At 40.6% G+C, this 22,729-nt stretch overlaps 1 protein-coding gene across 1 annotated transcript in view; it reads right to left on the bottom strand.

The window, feature by feature from the left end:
- The window catches only part of LOC126266839 (uncharacterized), a 152,715-nt gene that overhangs the window by 61,554 nt on the left and 68,432 nt on the right, over positions 1-22,729 (bottom strand). Inside the window, exon 4 of the mRNA XM_049971453.1 lies at positions 362-506. Coding sequence (XP_049827410.1) covers positions 362-506 — 145 coding nt within the window. The remainder of the gene's footprint in view (positions 1-361; positions 507-22,729) is intronic.

Here is a 22,729-nt window from a genome sequence, read left to right as displayed (position 1 = left end):
GCAGACATAAATCAAATTCAACTCATGTGATTGTATTTTCTGATATAAAATTAACGATGGCTTCTATGGTTTTCATTCCCTGTATTTTAAAATACTTTTCATGATTTTCAGTATCAATATATTCGAAATTAATTACATAAACTTATAATGACAGAAATTACACTGCACACGATTTGTCATACATAAGAAACATTTATAATACATTAAAGGACTTCATAATTACTTTTTGCGTTAGTATACGATTAAGTATCGCATACATTCATACATACACAAAGAAGATTTTTACATTTCACACATGCTAATCAATTATATATCTTAAAGCGAAAATACCGGGCAATAAATACAATCGCTTTTAAATTACGAGAGTCCACATCTATTTCTACAGCTTCTGCTATTATTCCATCAGATTCCATAGGAAGAGATGGATCAATATTTACACCCTGTAAAGAGGATGCATTGATATCCTGAATACTGCCAGAAACATTCAGAGAGTTGACTTTCTTTGACTGCAATTGTAACGAACTTGTAACTTTTAATTTTCTTTCAGATTCTACAGTCTGCTGAACTGACACATTGTAATAACAACCACTCATTATTTTATATTTTCCAAATCTCTGCTCTAAATCACCTGTCTGGAATATCCCTAACATTACATAATGCAGACATAAATCACTGAGTAAGTATTCACACAACTTAACTAATGTGGCATGTGTGTCATAAAGCTGTGAATGTTAATCTGCTGAGTTTCTCACAGTTCTTGGTTACGTCGATTAGATGCATATAATCCAAACTTCGCGACCAAGTACGGAATGACAGCCCCTACTAGTGTTGATACAGCAAATATGGGCTTTTCATCGAACAGAGGCACAACAAAACTAACATTTTGCATTTTTAAACTATTTGGGTAACAAACCCTGAAGGAAAGGCCACGAGCATGTTTTACAAAGTCCAGTTTTTGTTACTCATATATTTGTCAGATGTGGGTGAAGTTACATTGTTTTATATTAGGTACAGGAGATACAGATGGAAAAAGTTATGTGTTATTCTTTTCCTTTTTGGTGAGTGAACTTTATAAAAAAAAAAGAAAGTTTTTTTACAGCTGGGATGGGTGATTTATGCGAGCCCTAACAGGTGTGTCACTGCACAGTTTTTATGTAACTTGACATTGATCTTATCATTATCAGTAATGATACATACAATATTATAACCAATTTCATTAGTATTCTTAGGATATTCAGTCTTGTCATATGTAAAATTTCAGCATCTACTCTTTTTTTACAAGAACTAGTGCCACTACATCTATGTTCTTCGACGAAATTGATTTAATTATGAGTGTCTGGAGACTAGAGGCCACTTTCATATCTGTTGAATTACAGGCCATTCCTACCAATCTATGACACTTCTATGTAATTTTTGGCTTAACAAAATTTTAGACATGTAGAAAACAAGCTAACTTTTCAGGTGGTTCTAGGGCATCATGCGTAGTTTGCGAATAGTTTTCGAGAGCTTCATTTATTCCGCTGTTAATTCCACATAAATTAAACTTCTCAAATGATGTGGATGTAGAAAAACAGTCATTTTCAACTCTGGCAAAAATTTATAAGCTGATGGAAATGAAAAGTAAAACTGCAAGCAGTGAGAAGCGTTTTTGAGGAATACCTCAACTGTTTGGATGTGAAGAGTTACAGTTGTCAAGACATAACATTATATCATCAGCTTCTTCTTCTTCACCTTTTTCGATGCATTCAGCTAGCAGTGTTTGAATTCTACATACATTTTACTTAACATTCAATGTCTTTAATTACAAATAACAAATTGCTCAATTTAGCATATGTATTACACATAAGATGTGATGCTAAAATCCAGTTAAACCTGCTAGCTTCAGTGTTTACATTGTCACGCACTATGTGAGTTTCATAATTTACTGTTCAAGGTCAACTCTTTTCTCACTGAAGGGCATTCGTTAAATTCTAAAATCATGAAGTATGAACGATCTCTGTTCTTTTTAGGTAGCCAGACGTTATGGTTAAATCTGTCTTGATTAAGTGTAATGTGATCTAAATTCCATACGTTGTCTTCTCAGAGCCAATCCGTGTATTTTTTCATTTCACGTTTCTTGTTAACTTTTTGTCGCAATTCTGTGACAGAGCGCTGAGTCATATCAGGATAGGACAAATACGTCGGTAGGTTTGGAAATATGCATAGAACGGCATCACTTTCCAAGTACAACTTTTATAATAATTAGACTTGCAGCCAGGGACACGACAGTTTCTAGGCTTTGTACAAATAGAAAATAACACTAAACTTCGTATTAACACACGCTCCCGTGCACAATGCACCGACTCAGTGAAACAGCTGATTATCTTCCCGCCACTTTTGCACTAAGGCCTGTATCTGTTAATGAAGGCAGTGGAAGAGGTGACTGACACGCGTCGGCTGTGGTGTGGCGAGGGCAGAGATGCGCCCTACCACCAGTGCCGTGGCTGGCTGCTGGGCGGGGCACGGCTGGACATTTTCTTGCTCTCTGTGATGTGGTACAGACGGAGTACACTTGATATGGAGCCAGGCGTGTCGGTAGTCGTAGTGGCCGGTCGAACCACGACTCAGGTGGAGCAGGTGATGTCGAAGGGCGTTGGTGTGGTGTTGATGCCACTGCAGGAGAAGGAAGCGGAATCGGTGGCGTCGAGTGGATTGACAGCGTAACCGACAGGCGTGTGTGAGGACGTGGATGGACTGAGCGGAGGGCGTGCCGGGAAGAATACGCCGTGCGTCGATAATGAGGTCATCGTCGATAATGTTAACTCTGAGGTCCTACGCCTGGAAGTCGCAAATGTTAACAGTGATGACTGCTTGTGCTTGAAGTGTCTCGAGGTTGTGACTTCCCAGTACCTGTCGCACAAATGAAATGGAAGATTGGCACATGAAAGGCATGTCCTATTAATAATTATTTGTAGATTCATAATATGTCATGTTGGTATATGATACGAATGCAAAGTTTATTTAGTATTAGTGATATTCAGAACCATGTAAGTACTGACAACAGCCCTGTAAGTGGGTTCTGAATTATTACATTTTTCCTGGTAGCTCGTGATTTTCAAGTAACTGCTTTCCTCAGATCTTAAGCGTTTTCTGTTCTTTCTCTATGTTTTGCCGATTTTCGCACGTGCTTTTATCTTGATTCACATATGCAAAGGTCCCATGAATAGTTGATGTTGTCCTAACCAACATAAATGTTTGTTCCTTGGGAACACTAACGTTTTACGAGATCAGATCAGAGTCGTGAAAAAAACTATTTTATTAACTGCAAACTTATTTATGTCATGGTGCATGGATATACTACAGAACGGTGTACACACTTAATTCTATAAACATTTTTAATTGTGTTTTGCTTTACTAAAAGCAACTGAGATCCGTTGGGAGTGATAAGAAAGCACTATAAATAACATATACTTACAAACTGTGATATAGCGGATTTGGTAACTAAAAGGTTATAGTGTTATTGAGTACGCGAGGAGGATATGGGACAGTGATGAACACACGCGGTGAGAAGCTAAGGCACATTCAGACTAGCACTGTGTTAGAACGTGTTGAAACTGGCAACAAAAAGAAACACCAATTAAAAGCTGTATGAAGTAGAGATGAGCACAGCAATCTGCTATCTGCTTTTGGTGCAGTATAGGCTGAAGCTTTCTTTGTCTGAACTGAAATTTTCGGCGCACAACTGGTGTAACAACGCAGTGGTGTGACTAACCGTTCTGCTTGCCACAAGCCTCATAATTCATTTGAAGTGTATATTCAAATAATATAGAGACACTATAGAGACAGACACACAGTGCATGACGTGGTCATTAACTGCAGACTGGTTTGGACCCTAGTAACGTATTTATCACAAACTTTGCTGCTTTAAATCACCATTTACTAGGCACTGATTGATGCTTCGTAGATGATATATAAGAAGATCCCCTACGATAAGATAGATCCATTTAAGGCATTTTATGTATCCCTACTCTTTGCTATTTATATGAAAATTTTACTTGTATGTAACAAGGAAGTTTGTTTCAGTACAACCGATGCAAACACAAACAGTAATTTACTTCACTGCACTTATCCTAAGTATGCTATGTTGTATGTACGATATTGTTTGTGAGAAATTACGGAAATGAAAAAGTACTGAGGACATTATCTAAAATTTTATATATGTATATTTGTGAATTACATCAAATGAAAGTTTTTCTAACGAATTTGAGAGGTGCAAAGTGAAACTGCAAATCCTGTACTAAATGCTAATTTTACTGAGCACTAAATTATGAGAAACCGTTTTGTCAAGAACCATTCTCAACACAGGTAGCATCTCTGATCTAATTTGTATCATTGTAGCTGTTAATGCTGCATTATGCCTCTAACTGTGTAAGGTATTAAGGTCTGGATGCTCTGTTGCAGTTTTCTCTGGTTCTCTGTTGACTATGTGTAAATGGGGGAGAAGGAGGGGACCAATATTTACCTAAATAGTCATGAGCACATCAACAGTTCCAGACCTTAACAGAAAGTACATTAATATGTTGTTGGCAAAACTTCAAGCATTCTCTTATGCTCGAGCAGCTTATCTAAATGTCATGGCAAACAAATCAATTCCTCATTTTAATCTGCTGTAACCGTTTACCATAATTATTCTTAATCTAAAACGAACCAATTATCTAGCAAAACTACTTTATGTTCAATTAACTGAAGCTATGTAATTGCTAATATTGATACACTATGTCAAACATTGAGCCCCTAAATTCTGTGACACCCAATAGCGCTTCCAAAATCTGTAAAAGACACTGTCTTTACTATTCAAGGGGACTGTGCAGGGAATCACATTTCGCTGTGTCACAGGGTAGAACCATTATGCTTGAAACAGAGTTATCCCTGTGTAATTAATTAGCCTAATACCTTTTTCCGATTTTCGATTCTATCCTGTTTTAGGATGAAGCTCTCTTGTTGTTCAGTCATGCTGTAAGGTCATACATCTTTTGATTCTGGAATATTACCTGAATCCTATGAGATTTGAACGTAACTATACTCCATTCACCGAAACAAGAGACGTACTATAAACACGGCAAGGCGCGTGACCACAGCGCTGCCGTCGAGGGGTGTACAAGGCAGGGGCGTCAGAAATTTAAAAAATGACAGTCGTGTTTTTTATAAGTTGGCACCTGAACATGATGAAGTGATCCGAGAACCACCTTCCGACACCTTTTTTTTACATTACATTCAAATTTATTGTCACTGAAAAAGAGAAATATTTAAGCTTTCAGGAAAAGTGTTTTTTCACGTTACTCTATATTTATCACGCCATATATCCTAAACTGTGTGTCTCACAGCAAAATAATTTTATAATTGCCTTCAGTACTATATGTTGATAACGTCTGCAAATTTTCTGCCCAATAGAGTTTGTAATAGTGAAGCAATAAATTAAAAACTCACGTCTGATGCAGAACTTTTACCAAATCATCATCCGAAATATAGTAAGCGACAAATTTATCCCCTTTAAATTTTTTTTTGTGGATTGTAAGCGAGAAAAGTTTCAGAAAGGTTTGAATTTAATTTTGTAGTTTGTTCGAGTGCGATGGGTGCAGCCGTTTGTCCTTAATGAGCGATGCATTGTGCGGTTCGCAGGCGCGGCACTCAGTGTGGCCGCCTCAGTTGCAGGTGTGAGCTCTTTAGTAGGTGTTGTACAGCGGCAATTTCAGGATAACTTAAGTTCATCTGTAAAGACTCTTGATAGACTAGTTGTTGATTATTAAAGTATATGTTTTTGTAGTCACGCTGAGCATTCACTGTTTATGTGTGTATCCAATAGCATCGCATGTTTTCTTATTTTATATATTCACTTATTTCATTAGCATCACATACAGCTGTCCTCATTATGTCATCCACGGATTCAGCGAGCGAGGTCGACGTGTCAGTTCTGAGTCCACCAAAGAAGTGAGCAAAGAAGAAATCATTAAGTTCTTCTGAGAAGCATAGGGTGCTTAATGTGTATAAAACGGAACTGCTACATCCAGAGCAGTCGATGAGTGACATTGTTTCGAAAACAGCTGCAGCTACAGGTGTTGGACGTTCTACAGTGTATCGTGTGATAAGTAAGTACAAGGCCACACACTCTTTGAAGTCTCCCAAGAAAGGAAAATTATAAAAACTTTCTGAAAGTGTTGATGACTTTGATAGAAATGCGATACGAAGGAAAGTACACGAATTTTTTTTTCGTGTCGAATTGCCAACAATTGACAAAGAGCTTGCAGTCGTGAACGAAGATGCAAATGCAATTTTCGGAGAACTACATTTTATAAGTTATTGAGAGAAATGAATTTCAAATATGTCCGGCGTGGGCGTGATAGCGTGCTAATAGACAGGGAAGACATCACTTTATGGAAGAGGCGTTATCTTCGAACCAAACGGTTGCGAGATGAAGGCAGACCTATTTACTATTTGGACGAGACGTGGGTGAACGCAGGACATACCCGAAGCTACGTCTATTAGACGACACTATCAATTCTTCAAAACAAGCGTTTCTGTCCGGATTATCCACCGGAAGCAAGGGCCCATCAGGTAAAGGGAAACGTCTGATTATCGCACACACTGGCAGCAAAGCAGAGATCGATGAAGGATTTTTGTGGTCTTTTGAATCCAAGAAAAGCGGAGATTATCATGAGGAGATGTGCGCCGAAACTTCGAGAAGTGATTTCAGTATGTTCTTCGTCAGCTTCAGGAAAATGCTGTTATTGTTCTTGATAACGCGTCGTACCGTTCTCGGAGAAAATAAAAAGTTCCCAATGCGAATTCCTCCGTACCACTGTGAATTAAACGCCATCGAGTTAGTGTGGGCCAGAATCAAAGGCTATGTTGCAGCGAAAAACAAAACATACAAAACGCCGGAAGTTATAGTACTGCTAGAAGGAGCAGTAAGAACAGTGACTGCAGAGGACTGGAACAAGTGCGTCCTCCATGTCGTAGAAAAAGTTATAGAGGAGAGAGAGGAGTGGTTATAAACCTCAATGAAAACAGTTCAAGTTCGACAGAGTGAACCTTGATTCGTCCTTTATCATTATTATTACTGGTATTGTTATTAAAATTAACAATTAATTGTGTTTGAATGGAGCGTTTTCCTAGCAACCTGAATGAAAATAAATCTGCTTCGACAGAATGAACTCAGTTTAACATTATTGTTAAATTTATTTCGTATATTGTTGCCCAGGTTTCTCACGGTCCGCTGTGACAGCTCGGCAGCCAGCCGAACGCCGCCAGCTGGAAAGCGTGCGCCATGGATTTTCCGCACCCCTACGTATCACGTGAGCACCAAATGCTTTCTCTGGAAACGAGCGTAGTCGCTCACGTGACACAGTTTATGTTTCGTCTCAGCTCTCGGTGAATAGACTTTATGTTTTTATTTCTAGTAATGCGACTGATCTTTTTTATTAATTGTGTATAAAGCTTGTGTTAAAGTTAAAGACCGTTAAATCCGTTGCAAGTGGCTTGTCTGGTGATAAAACGATCGCACGTCATCGGCGAGCTACCGTTTATGCTTTTTCATCTCTACAAGTGGCATATGTAATCTAATGTTCTGTACGAAGTCCGGTTATCACTGTTACTATCGTACAAATCATTTCGTTGCGTAGAAACTAAATATCAACACAGCCTGGTGTCACCAAACTTTTCCGCTCTCCAACAACGACTTCTGTGTCTGATGAGTCATTTACATGAAGATAACAGGACTTTAATCAGTTGAAGAGATTGGAGGAAGCAGGATAATTTGATTTAGTTCATTAATTCTAAAACTTAGGTTTTAATGACTTCAGTATTCTCTTGCCGTCGTCAACGTGATGCGGCTTGTTTTACTTTTAATTCACAGAACTTTAAAACATTCCACATTGGTCGAAGCAAAGTCAGCATTACAGTCTGGCAATCCCGAAATCGATTATGCACTTAAAAAATTACCCTTGTGTCCACGGGAAGATTTTATTTATAATAGCAAATCGTTACACGGTTGTGTACACACCATCCACTACGACGGAAAGTCGATGTAAATGGACATGTTTATTAATTCATGGGGTGAACGACGGTAGCCACGAAAAAATCTGTCTTAAGCGTGTAATACCGACAAAATATCCATCATGCGTATTAGCTCAGCATCCACTGACCCGATGGCATCATATTGTAAATGATGAATCTTGTATTAAGCCATTAACGCTAACTATAACAGATATGTTCAACCACTCCTTAGTAAGAAATGTTTTCCTTGAGGCCTGGAAACGGACTTGTTAAGCTACAACTAAACAGGATGTTGCCACAGCACTCTCTGATTACCGACCAATTCGTGTTGTTCCGGACTCTGCGAGGCCTTAGAACACATGGTCCATTATCAGCTAGCAAACTACCCCCAGCGTAACCACAAACAACCTAATAGACGAATACCAATCTGGTTACCTTAAACATCGCAGCACAACTTGTGCCTTAATAAAGGTAACAGACAACCTGAAAGTGAAGAGGCAGCTGTCATGTATTTCTTAGACTTTAGAAAAGCCTTCGACTCTGTCGACTTCATCATTTTACTTGCCAAGTTTAGCAGCCTATATTTCTCGCCAAGTGCATTGCAAATGTTTTAATCATATCTGACATCTCGAGAGTAACGCGTTACCACCACGAAGTCAAATATGAGGCAAGCAGCATCAGGAAGCCCCAGGACTCAATATTAAGTCCTGTACTATTTTCATTGTATGTCATCAGTTTTGTTGTATTGCAAATATCACATGTACAATAATAATCTCCAGTTGTATCTACGTGCAAAACTAATAAACGTGATGACAGCTATCGAGAATATTAATACCGATCTGTGTGCACTATCGAAACGCGTGCCGGTTATAGGGTTAAAGCTCTATCCAACCATAAACTAAACTGTTCTGATCGGTCATACTACGCTCATAAGCTCGAAATATCGGGAATCCCTTCCATCGTTAATCCTAGATGGTATAAATATTAATTTATCTCCCTGAGTAAAGAGTCTATGAGTAACAATAAGCGACTAGTTAAATTTGGGTGTGAACATAGCGGCAATATGCAAGAAGGCATTAGCAACAAATGTACTAAAGATATTCTGTTTTGACCTGGAAAACAAACTTGTGCAAACTCTAATATTTCTAGTAATTGTTGATTACAGTGGGTTTGTCCTGCAAATCCTTTCGAAGGAAAGCTAACACAACTTATACACAACTATCCTAGATACGTGAGACAAGAGCAGAAATTTCTGTACGTTCTGTCTCCATTATAGCTCCTCATATCTCTCCTCGATCTTAATGCTCTTGTCTGACCAACGCCGCAGAAACACTCGTTCTCAGCAGAGCAAAATACACTTGAGAATTTCATTCTGCCGAGGAGTGTACTCTGATACGAAACTTCCTGGCAGATTAAAACTATGTGCCGGACCGAGACTCGAACTCGGGACCTTTGCCTTTCACGGGCAAGCTCACCCGAATTCAACTCTCTGTGCGGCACACAGTTATAATCTGCCAGGAAGTTTCAAAATCTACATGTTCAACTCCATCACTCAGCCGCTTTCTCCATGTCATTTTCAGTAGCAGGAGTCTGACTGGTTTGACCTCTTTCGTCATTCCAGATAACTGAATAATAACTCCAACTTCAAAAGCAACAGCAGTGTTTACCTTTGTCCCTGAAAGAAGTTGTGGTCGAGCGGTTGTAGGCGCTTCAGTTCGGAACCGCGCTGCTACTAGGGTTTCAGGTTCGAATCCTGCTTCGGGCACTGATGTGTATGATGTCCATAGGTTAGTTAGGTTTAAGTAGTTCTAAGTCTAGGGGACCGATGACCTTCGATGTTAAGTCCTATAGTGCTTGGAGCCTGAACGCAGTTGTTACGCCGTTACAACTTTCTTTTCAGGCAGATTTTCCTCATTTCACAAGTCTTTTAGCCGGTGCAATCTACATAAATCTCTTTCCCTCAGAACTTTTGCTACCAGAAAATATGACTTTTGTACACCTGTAAGTACATACTGCCGGAAAAAATTAGTACACCCTTTTAGAGTTTGCCTATCCACTCAGGATTTATTGTTGCAAACATAGCATATGAAGTACATGAAATGATTACGTTTACAGATCAGCAGTACAAGCTGTTCTGCAGTGCCAGGTGTTGACCCATGTTGAAACACCCATGTTAGTACGTGGTGTGGCCTCAACTAGGCAGCAATGCCGGCGCTGACTCTGGCATCCAGTTGATCGTATAGATGGCGAGTACTGTACTGTCCTGGGATACGCTAGATCGACCTGTTCACGTAGTTCCGTAAGAGTTGTTAGTTGACTAATCGTACACATCACTTTTCGTGCTATCATATCCCACACATACTCAGTCAGAGACAGGTCCGGAGATCGTGCTGGCCAGGAAAATTGCTGCGTATCTTGCAGAGCACGTTGTGTTTAACATGCAATATGTGGACGAGCATTATCCTCTTGGAGTAGCACATCACATTCCTGTTGCAAGAAGGTCCACAGAATGTGTCAAACAACTTTCTTGCACGTACCGAGCACTGGTTAGCGCCACCTTCAGAAACACCAAAGATGAGCGAGAGTTGCGGCCTATTGAACCTCAGACCAGGCTTCAGCCCCGGGTGGGGCCTGTGTGTGTTGGACGAATGTAGTCCACGAGACAGTGCTCATCGGTTCTACGTCGTACTCGCAAACGACCATCACTTGCGTGCAGGCAGAATCTGCTATCGCTGAAGACCTCGGAGCGCCTTTCCATCTTCCACGTGATCCTGTGATGGCACCAGTTTAGTCATACACGTCGTTGCTGTGGCGTGAGTGGAAGATAGACTAAAGGTGTGCGTGCCCATAGTCCTATTGCTAACAACTAGTTTGTAACAGTTCGTGTTGACACGCCTGGACACACAAGCCTTTATATGTGATGCGGTAGCTGTACGATTTGCCTCTGATGCCCTTAGAATACGACAATTCTGGTAGGCGCCTGTACTGCGTGGACGTCCACAACCTCGTCAACGGATGTGACAAGGTTCTCGTTACCAACACGAACTTGTGTGGCAATTCTCCGAAAGGATCATGCCGCCACTCGGAAGGCCACAGCTTGACCCCTTTCAAACTTGCCCACTTGGCTGTAGGAAGCACAAGTGTGTCTCCGTGGCATGGTTACCTGCTTGCTTCAGACGTTTAAACCACGCTGAGCCATCTGGGTGTGAGCATTCCGTATTAAACGGTAGACACATATGGCGCTCTGGTAGCTATGCCACTACGCTACCTGTAGGCGGCCGAAGTTGAGACCAGTATCATTATATTGTAACCTCCCCACTATGTTTCTGAATGAAATTTAGCCCTACTTTACCTCCCACTCTATAAAAGTCTATGTATTACCAAAACTATGCCTCCATATACTATTTTCCAACTTCAACTCGAGTGGTAGCCTTTGACCAAACAGGATCTAATTTGAAGTCAACTGTAACTGATCAGAATGCAGTTTGTCTTTATATTAAATCAGCAAACAAAATTTCCGCTTACCTCGCGTCTTGACAACATTTTTGCAGATTTCTCGAAAGCACAACAACAAACAGCGAGCAGCCAGCGGCTAAGCTAGATTTCAATTTATAAATAAAATTTCCAAACTATATTCAAACTATGAAATGTGATAATGCGTAATGGTAAGCAACGGGATGGGGGGAGTGACTATTCCTATGTGGTACGTGGCTCCCTTTTCGTACCACACTTACCCACCGTATCTTAGATACCATAAAAGAGGAAGCGGGATGGAATCATGGTAGGTAGTCACAATTTATAATTAAGACAGTTTATTGACATTACATCTTTTAAGGAATTTGACAATTACAAATTGTGGACGAGCCACTACATAAAGGTTTGTAAATACAGTTACAAACCCAGCGTACTCAGTGCTCAAATAAACAGTTCCTTAATAGAAAGCTATAAAAAACTTAATGTGCGAGGCATTTATAGAAAACTTAAGCATAGCAATTATCAGTTACTTCACATAGCGACTTCATCAAACTCCTTAAAACTAGTTATTACATTAAGATGGCCACGCTTAATATTCTTCACTAAAATACCCTTATAAACTTACTATATCAACCGGTTAAAGAAGCACCTGTTAAAAGGTCAATTACAAATTTAACGTTGCCGGGCACTAACACCCCTCGCTTTATTTTCCCTTATTAAGAAAACAGAGTTACTGACAAACTTCAGAAATTCAAACTCCCATATAGGATTTCTCTCAAAATACATAGAATGAAAACAGTTACTAATAAAGGCTGACTTAATGACACTTCAACACTAGTGCCAAGCTAAGATCCAATTACATAAAATGGTAGAACCACTTACATATAAAACTACTACAGAAACACTGATCTTTAAAAATGAATGTTCACGTGCTCAGACGTGTTAATAAATCACTACTAGAAAGAGCTGCGCAAGGAACTCAGCAGATACTATGCAATTTAAAGTTTAGCCAGTTTCCAGTCGCTAATATTGAAGGTAACAGGTTCGTATAAGAACAGGTTACATACAATATATATTTATGTATCTACCAGCTTAACCCGCCTTGGCGGAAGGAAGATAAATACTTAAGTTTGGAAGGCGGTATGTGAACAACTCCCGGCGGTGCTCGGGTTCTTAAACACTGCCATGCCTAGACCTCGGATGACATTTCACTCCCCGCCAAGGCGCTGATACAATCAAAAGTTTTTGCGCGAATCACAAAGACAATCCAATAACTCTGAAACGTAGAAACACTCGGCAGAACCTTTGACTCGATATATGGGTAAGCGTGCAAAGGAACACATTACACTATTGACAAATTCGCAACTTCGACCTTAAGTATTTTACACACGGACAACTGTATTAATAGAGTGCAGGCTTTGAAAACGCCAACATAAAATCATTTCATGACAAGAAACACAGAGCACTAGTAAAACTTCTGGGAACACTTTCAAATACCTCCCACCATTTAACTAGGCCAACTGAACTCTTCCATACCATCTTAATGTTCTAGGAAGTCTCACTGTAGTAACACAATTTAAATGCCTCGGTCAACAAAACAATTACGACCACTTGCTTGATATCACGTACAGAATACGAAGGAGCGGATTCCACAGCTTCGCCGCTTCACTTCAAATTTTGTTCCCAGCGAAGTCACAGAACTTGTATCTCCAAGCTGCCCATGTCGCCAAAACGCCGCACCAAATGCACATGACAACATATAACAGTCATCACGCTCGTTCGGCAACCGTTGACACTCGTGTCCCAGCGAATGTCACGAGATTTAGAGGGTTACTCGTCGAAGGCTAACATCCCAATCCCTTCGCCCGCCAACCTGAATATAAGACACGTGAAAAGCAAAGATAGCTTACCTCAGCCACAATCTATCTCAACGATACATGAACAAAATAACACCGGCGACAGCTCGCCACGGCTCACTATGAAATTATATTCCAAGACAACGGTTTTACAAAGTTTATATATTCAAAAAGACAGAGTAAAACTTCGTGTGATCTTCACACATAACGTAGGTCTGAACAATACTGTGCTTAACAAAGTGAACAATGACTTAAAGAGGATACAATGGTAACACAGAATTTCTATAAAAGTCATACAGCTTAAACAATTAGTATGTTAATGCATAACTCAGGGAAATGGTGTCGCCTTTCTTTTAGCTGTGAGAAAATTAACTAGCTGACAATCATTATTCTACAAGTTAGCTGCGCAGTGCTGCAGTCTTTTTTCAAACTTCATCTCTTCAAAACAATTAATATTGATCAAAATTTATACGCATTTCGCTTTCGAATATATACATCATATTCATCCTTGCTGTCCTTTACAGTAAATGTTTGTTTATCTAACAGATACAATCACAAGTCAACACAGCACTTGTTTAACAGTGGCGTAACTTGCTCTCTCTCTCTGATGTGCGCATCGATAACATAGAAAAATCAAAATGATACGACAACCTTATAAGTTCTACTAGCCCTCAGGTGGCATATGCCATCTTCGGATCAAAATCGACATCTTCTTTCCAAGCGTACTAATTCTTTTCCGTCAGTGTATTCTGTGTGTGTCACTATCACCACCATTATTGTTATTATTATAGAGATAGCATTTAGTCAGTACTATTTATTAACATTCTCTCTACACACTCTATCTTTTTTGCTACTATTGATAATATTTTATTATTGCGTGTAGTATTAAAATTATTGATAGGTAACTATCATGCAAAAAAGTGTACTACACATTCGTAACCGTGGTCCAATTTCAGAGATGGCCTGAAAACCAAAATCTCATCAAGTTAAATAAAGAAAAAAATGAATAATAGTGATTCTCCCACACTGCTCCGTTCTGTAACTTCGTTCATGAAGTAATCCATATTTGACAAATAAACCGTTTCCAGGTGTATGTAAACATTTATTTACAGGAACACGACCGGTTTTGTGATACCAAATCACATCCGCTGGTGCACATCCGAACAAGGTACAAAACGTACAGTCGACATTAAGTTCCAAAAACGGACACTGATCCTAAATAATATAAGCAATATGACAACCAATAATAAATATCCCTACGTCAGTAAAACATTAAGCCATGATATGGCAAGAAGGCAGACTCAACATTCTCTAAACAAGATACTGTTAGCTGCAAGAAGCAGGGTGTCATGAATCGAGTTCACCAGTTGAAAAAAAAAAAAAATGACATGTTAAAACCGCGTTCATCTACAATGAAAACAATAAAATAAGAAAAAGTCTCAGCTATAAACGTTGGAAGCCCAACTGCTTAAGCACATCATATCAGGAAGCGGCGGACAGCATCCCTCCCATCGCCTCGCCGAACAGAGCCAATGACAGTACTCATCTCGCGACGGAGTGCACAAGCGCCACCACACACATAAACGTAAAAGTAACAAACATATCTGCGCATATTCAAGCGCCGTAGGAATGACTGAGCACCCACCGTTACACAGCACTACCGTACAAACTGTAAAATATTTCACCACAAAATATAGATGAACCGATACAGAGAAGATGCAAAGTCATATAACAACAAGCATGCGATAAATAACTCAAAAACTGTGACATTACGTTTCATGGCACGCAGAATCACAGCTGAATTGCCTTCCACAAGTGTCTCAACAAGCTTTCACTGGCTCTTCGTGTATAATAACAGTAGCGTCGTATTTTTCACAGAGGATCTTCTCTCTTGGCCAAGATTCCGTGGAGTAAAGAAAGCCGGCTTTATCTTTTTTGCCATAACCTTTAGACTACTCTTTGTGAAATCGTACCAAAATATAGTCTTTTATGGTAACCAATGATCTCGTCTTCTCCTCGTCCAAACTCTCTTGTGTGATTCCATCATTATTTGATCTCTGTCTAGCCCTATCGAGTTCTTTTTTGCGCAGTATAGCTTTATTAATATTTATTACATGATTGAAGTCGTATCGATGGAACACACAATTTGCTGAATACTTTGAAATTTTCGAACGAGCTCCTACTTATACGATGGTACACTGTGAAGGCGATATAACATTGACCTGAAACTGACATCTCGTACGTAATGGGGTGATTAGACCTGTATGTTCTTCATCTTATATCTGAGGATGTGGTTTTCTACTCTCTTTCTTGAGAAGTAAAGTAAGTACAGCACTGTTTCAGTTTTACAAGGGGATTTCATGGCCTCGGAAATTCAGTTCGTGATGAGACTTCACAGATTGGTTGTATACTTCAAGTATGTCTACCCCTAAGAGTCGCAAGCGCATTAGGAAGAAGATTCCGAATGAAGCAGTTGTATACAGGTTTACCCGCAGCTAACAGATCGGCCGGTTCGTACGCGCTTGTAGCACGCCAAAAAGGTTGCGCCTGTAGCGTGACCACGCGTGTGATCAAGGCTCGGTCTTGCTTTCGGGTAACTTTTTATTGTATATTTTTATTATTTTAACAATTATAAAATTTCTAATGACTTTAATCACCTAAAATATTATCAAATACATCGTAAGGAATTTTATGTATGTAGACCGAAGGGACGAGTGAAAATTTATACCAAGGCCAGGAATCATTTCTGTAAGTACCTGCACCTGTGTTTGTGGTTGGGTCCCCCATTTACGTTCGATGCTGATGTGCTGTTCCAGAACATGGAGAGCATCAAGCAATTCTGTTCGTGTGTAAGGGAGAATTTAAAGTAGACTGGAGCGGCAGTGAGAATTCGCATCGAGGACCCAGGGGCCAGAGTAATCTGTGCAGTGATGTTGTAAGTTGGCTGTTTAGGTTCTTCTATTGGTAACGCCACGTAGCGCTCTGTATAAAAATCACTGGCTTTTGAACACTATTGTTAAGGTAAATATATTGTTTGTTCTCTATCAAAATCTTTCATTTGCTAACTATGCCTATCAATAATTAGTGACTTCAGTAGTTAGAATCTTTTATTTAGCTGGCAGTAGTGGCGCTCGCTGTATTGCAGTAGTTCGAGTAATGAAGATTTTTATGAGGTAAGTGATTCATGAAAGGTATAGGTTATTGTTAGTCAGGGTCATTCTTTTGTAGGGATTATTGGAAGTCAGATTTCGTTGCGCTAAAAATATTGTGTGTCAGTTTAGTGATGATCAGAATAAGTAAAGAGAGAAATGTCTGAGTACGTTCAGTTTTGCTCCGCTGTTTAAAAATCAAATAACGTAAGGGGTTTATCAGCACAGTAACTCATAATTTTTTCTAAGGGGACGTTCCATATGGACCCACGGGCCAGAGTAATCTGTGCAGTGATGTGAACTGCCTAGTAAGCGGGAGACGCGGGTTCGATTCCCGGCCTTGGTACAAATATTCATTCACCGCTTCTGTCTATGTACATAAAATGGTATCTTTAAGAGACCAGTTAAGTCTCTGAAATTGTGTCACTTCATTTGTATAAGTCCCTGCACCTAATCCTCAATGCGACAGAGTGACGTGGTTTAACGAACGGTAAATTATTTTTAATTTTTATCTACATTTGTAACCTTCAATTATCTTGTTTTTTCTCTTCGTACTTGCGCTTTAATCGTTGAAACTTATTTTAACTGATCTCTTTCATTTCTGTGGATCCCAATAATTCGTTACCTTTAGTTTTCACCTGATTTTCCAATAGATTTTCTAGTTTTCCCTCGACATTCCCATTCATCTCGTCATTACTAAAGTATTCCACTCCTCTGTCAGCTTTTATCTTCGAATTACTCATATATCCGCTAGGCTCTCCTTTTATTTACCTCTTTATTAACTTGACCCACGTCTGTCTACCTTCGATATTTATACACATCATTTCCCTAGGTGCATTCCATAACTAATAACACTGGTAATTGGATATGAACTAGTACTAACATGTATTGCTGTATTGTTATTCCTGGTATTTGAAATGTCGTCAACACCTCTTCCTCTACCTTCCAGCCTTTCGATCCCTTCAAACCGAAAACTTGTACAGTAGTAACAGTGAAAGATGAACATCTGCAATTATCTTTATTCTTTTCCCTTAAATAGACAAATGGTTAACCTGACTTCCTGTGTCAGTCAAAAGTTCCACTAACTTTTCTTCGATACGGCTTGTACATTCCTTTCAACCACCTGCCTTTCCATAAGCAATTCTTCTCCTGAGCCCTGCTATCCCTGACATCTTAAAAATACACTCTTTTTTGCTCACTACGCCATTCTATCATACGTCAGAGATACGAGCGGCCAGCGACAGTGATTTCGTGTGCAGACAAGCTGCTGTGCTCATTCAAAGCAAATCATCTGGTGTCTCTTTTCTGTCTGTCATTTGTGTATTGCATGTTGGTATTCCGGTTGCTGCGGGTATATTTATCCACTGTCATTTAAAGTAAACTGGAGCCTCAGTTTACGTATTGCCATTTTGTCATTTGCAGGTAGTGAGTGAAGCTGTGGACGCTAGAAAATAGAGTGCCAAGTGCAGAAAACGGAACATATTCGACATATTCTTCTGTTTGAGTTCAATAGTGGGGTGACAGCAGCGGAGGCAGCCACAAAGATTTGTGCAGTGTGTGGGGATAATGCTATTGAACAGAGCGCGGTAATAAAATCGTTACCTCGTTTTAAGGAGGGTCGTTCTGACGTTAGGGACTCTACAATCTCAGGAAGGCTGTCGGGGTTCGATTAAGATCGTTTAAACGCATTAATCGACAATTACCCACGTCAGTGTACTCTAGAACTCACAAATGTGATGAACTGTGATCATTCTACCATCGTGAGAAGTTTTCATGCAACGGGGAAGGTTCGGAACTCGGGTGTATGGATAACACATGCTCTAAGCCAAAATCAGCGGGTAGTGATACGTGCATCGCTACTGGCTCGTCATCAACTGACTCGCCAACAACACCGACAATTCCTATCCTGCATGATTACTGTTGACGAGAAAAGGTGTAATTATAATTGAATAAGGAAAAAAAAGCAATGGTTGAACCAAAACAAAGCACAAATCCCCGTACAAAAACCTGCGCGCACAAAAGATAATGTTAGGCATTTGATGGAAAAGCGAAGGTGTGGTGTTCTACGAATTGCTTCCGTGAGGTGTAACCATTCTGCTGACAATTACTGTCAACAGATGAGACATCTTGAAGACGCAGTCGAAGAACTACGACCAGGAATACTGCGTGAAGTGATGCTACTTCATGATAACGACTGCCCTTAATCAGCTAGACTGACTAAAAGCACTACACAGGCGTTGGGTTGGGGAGTCATTTCGCACTCACCTTTTTCACCTGATCTTGTGCCCTCAGATTCTCACCTTTTCCGCTCTCTATTGAACAACCTTCAGGGAAATTCCTGGCAGATTATAACTGTGTGCCGGACAGAGACACGAACTCTAGACCTTTGCCTTTCACGGGCAAGTGGTAGAGCAATTTCCAGAATGAAGTTTTCACTCTGCAGGGGCGTGTGCGCTGATATGAAACCATTCACTTGCATAGGAGCAAAAACGACCCATAACCCACTGGACTGAAATTATTTAAAAACATCCTTGATCGCAGCCGATTTTAACTTCTGACCGGTTTCGGCCTGTTAATTACGGGCCATCGTCAGAGTTTGCACCATATGCATGATGGCGATGGCGCCACCGCCGTTATCCAGATGGTGCAAAACCTAATGATGGCCCGTAATTAAAAAGCCGACCCCGGTCGACTGCGGTCAAGACTGCTTTTAAATAATTTTATCACAATAATATCGCTGTTCTTTTAAAATATTACATAAAAATACTCGACTGAAAACTCAATCGTATCTCCCGTCCTTGACGGACCATACCTATACGATGAAGAAAATACTAGGAAAGCAAAACAAATGCATTCGGAACATCTCTGAAAGTAACAACACGCATAGTTATAGTTTTTTATCTCTGCTGATGCAACCTGTATGAAGATCTGAACGGATGATACTGTTATAATTTATTAATAAATACACTCCTGGAAATGGAAAAAAGAACACATTGACACCGGTGTGTCAGACCCACCATACTTGCTCCGGACACTGCGAGAGGGCTGTACAAGCAATGATCACACGCACGGCACAGCGGACACACCAGGAACCGCGGTGTTGGCCGTCGAATGGCGCTAGCTGCGCAGCATTTGTGCACCGCCGCCGTCAGTGTCGGCCAGTTTGCCGTGACATACGGAGCTCCATCGCAGTCTTTAACGCTGGTAGCATGCCGCGATAGCGTGGACGTGAACCGTATGTGCAGTTGACGGACTTTGAGCAAGGGCGTATAGTGGGCATGCGGGAGGCCGGGTGGTCGTACCGCCGAATTGCTCAACACGTGGGGCGTGAGGTCTCCACAGTACATCAATGTTGTCGCCAGTGGTCGGCGGAAGGTGCACGTGCCCGTCGACCTGGGACCGGACCGCAGCGACGCACGGATGCACGCCAAGACCGTAGGATCCTACGCAGTGCCGTAGGGGACCGCACCGCCACTTCCCAGCAAATTAGGGACACTGTTGCTCCTCGGATATCGGCGAGGACCATTCGCAACCGTCTCCATGAAGCTGGGCTACGGTCCCGCACACCGTTAGGCCGTCTTCCGCTCACGCCCCAACATAGTGCAGCCCGCCTCCAGTGGTGTCGCGACAGGCGTGAATGGAGGGACGAATGGAGACGTGTCGTCTTCAGCGATGAGAGTCGCTTCTGCCTTGGTGCCAATGATGGTCGTATGCGTGTTTGGCGGCGTGCAGGTGGGCGCAACAATCTGGACTGCATACTACCGAGGCACACAGGGCCAACACCCGGCATCATGGTGTGGGGAGCGATCTCCTACACTGGCCGTACACCTCTGGTGATCGTCGAGGGGACACTGAATAGTGCACGGTACATCCAAACCGTCATCGAACCCATCGTTTTACCATTCCTAGACCGGCAAGGGAACTTGCTGTTCCAACAGGACAATGAACGTCCGCATGTATCCCGTGCCACCCAACGTGCTCTAGAAGGTGTAAGTCAACTACCCTGGCCAGCAAGATCTCCGGATCTGTCCCCCATTGAGCATGTTTGGGACTGGATGAAGCGTCGTCTCACGCGGTCTGCACGTCCAGCACGAACGCTGGTCCAACTGAGGCGCCAGGTGGAAATGGCATGGCAAGCTTTTCCACACGACTACATCCAGCATCTCTACGATCGTCCCCATGGGAGAATAGCAGCCTGCATTGCTGCGAAAGGTGGATATACACTGTACTAGTGCCGACATTGTGCATGCTTGGTTGCCTGTGTCTATGTGCTTGTGGTTCTGTCAGTGTGATCATGTGATGTATCTGACCCCAGGAATGTGTCAATAAAGTTTCCCCTTCCTGGGACAATGAATTCACGGTCTTCTTATTTCAATTTCCAGGAGTGTATTTATCAAACATTTTGCGGTCGTAGAGAGACAGAGATCAATGAACTATCCTCAGACAAAAACAAATAATGGTTGCGATAGAGATGGCCGAAAAACAGAGTACAAAAAAAGATATTTATACGTAATAAATCTCAGTTGTGTCTACAATACGTCTGTCCGTGAGTTCCTCTATTATTCTGTCACCAAGTTCAGTCGGTATTATCGTGGAATATAATAGCTGCCATTTATCAGAACAATAAAGGGGAAATCTGACGGTCAAGGAATGCACCTATGACTTCCCGCTTTATCTCATTCTTGAAGTGGAACAATCAGGTGCTCTATCTTCGATGTCTTTCTCTGATGGTTCGGTAGCTGAATTCTTCAAACACCACTTGAGATAAGACACTTAGCTACCATAAACACGCAGTATCCTTATTAATTTATTGTCAAGCTATACTATTCCACGTGACAGTGCAGCCTCCGTAAGATTCCAGTCCCTACTACCCATTCTATATAATTCCAGGTGAATTACATAACCAATCCGTTTACATTTTTGCCTGATTTTGCAGCAACATTTTGCGATACACCTCCATGTCACATCGTTGCACGTGTCAATGGAACTGTACTCGTAACAGAAAGGATGTTCATTTATATATCTGCAGGAAAGAGAAATCTGAAATGCCATTCACTTTCAACATTTACAAAATTAAATTTCTGTTTGATCTGCGTTTCAGGAGTATTATTTTTTTATTGTTTTGGTTATTTTGCTCTACATCGAACTGATAAATGTCCATGCAAAAATAAGACACCCTCAAACGAAATTAGAAATATAATAGTAGTAAAAACGAACAGTAATATCAATAAACATATTTAATTTATAGTGTGATAAATATGAAATTGTATAAAACAACCCAACATCACTATCCAACAATTCTTATTACTTATTATCGTTGCCGTAAAACGACTTTAAAACAGTCGGTAATGGAACTGAAACAAATTATTAGTCTACATCACCGAGTGGTAATAACATCGAATGCAAACACACAGTGAAATAAATTTTTGAAAATATAATTATCTGTGGAAGTACAGCTTAAGTAATGCGTGAGTTTTTTGCACGTAATATAATAACCAGAGAACTTTTTGTACTAATTCAGCTTTCTTTATTTCAAAGGATCGAGATTATAAAACAACTTTTTGCAATATCTGTGATAAAAATTGAATTTTGAATATAGAGAGTACAACTCCAACTGCAACTAACATATTTGGCGTTTCTGCCGGATTATAAATAAGTTACAACAATTAAAATCTTTCAAACTATTATTAGAACGTTTATCTAACTAGACTTGTAACTGAAAGTTGCAAGTTTACTGTTATAAATGCGAGTCGGTAACCGTTATGTTCCGAGGAGCCATGTGTTACGTCCTCGAAAAAAAAAAATGGTTCAAATGGCTCTGAGCACTATGGGACTTAACGTCTTAGAACTACCTAAACCTAACTAATCTAATGACGGCACACAATACCCAGTCATCACGTTTACGTCCTCGCTGCTAATGATAAATGGGTGGAAGGTGGCCAAAGATCTGTCGTCATAGGAATCTGGACAGGTAAGCAAAAGATTAGTTGACGCAAGTGCGCTTTAAATAAATATGTTGTGCTTAACTTCTAGGTGAAGAATTGCTACACTGTCAATAACTTGTTGCTACTGGCTATATGCAGAGGTCTGACGCTGGCGTGCGGACACGTGTAAGTACACTGAATGTTTCCTAGTAGAGCGAACTAGCAATAACACGGTGTAACGCTCGGCACAAAATGGCAACACGGAACTAATCTCCAACTAGAACAAAATCCACAG

The sequence above is a fragment of the Schistocerca gregaria genome, chromosome 1 (assembly GCF_023897955.1).
Source record: "Schistocerca gregaria isolate iqSchGreg1 chromosome 1, iqSchGreg1.2, whole genome shotgun sequence".
Classification (NCBI taxonomy): domain Eukaryota; kingdom Metazoa; phylum Arthropoda; class Insecta; order Orthoptera; family Acrididae; genus Schistocerca; species Schistocerca gregaria.
Note: the sequence above shows the minus strand (reverse complement) of the source record. Positions and strands in the feature narration are given on the sequence as shown.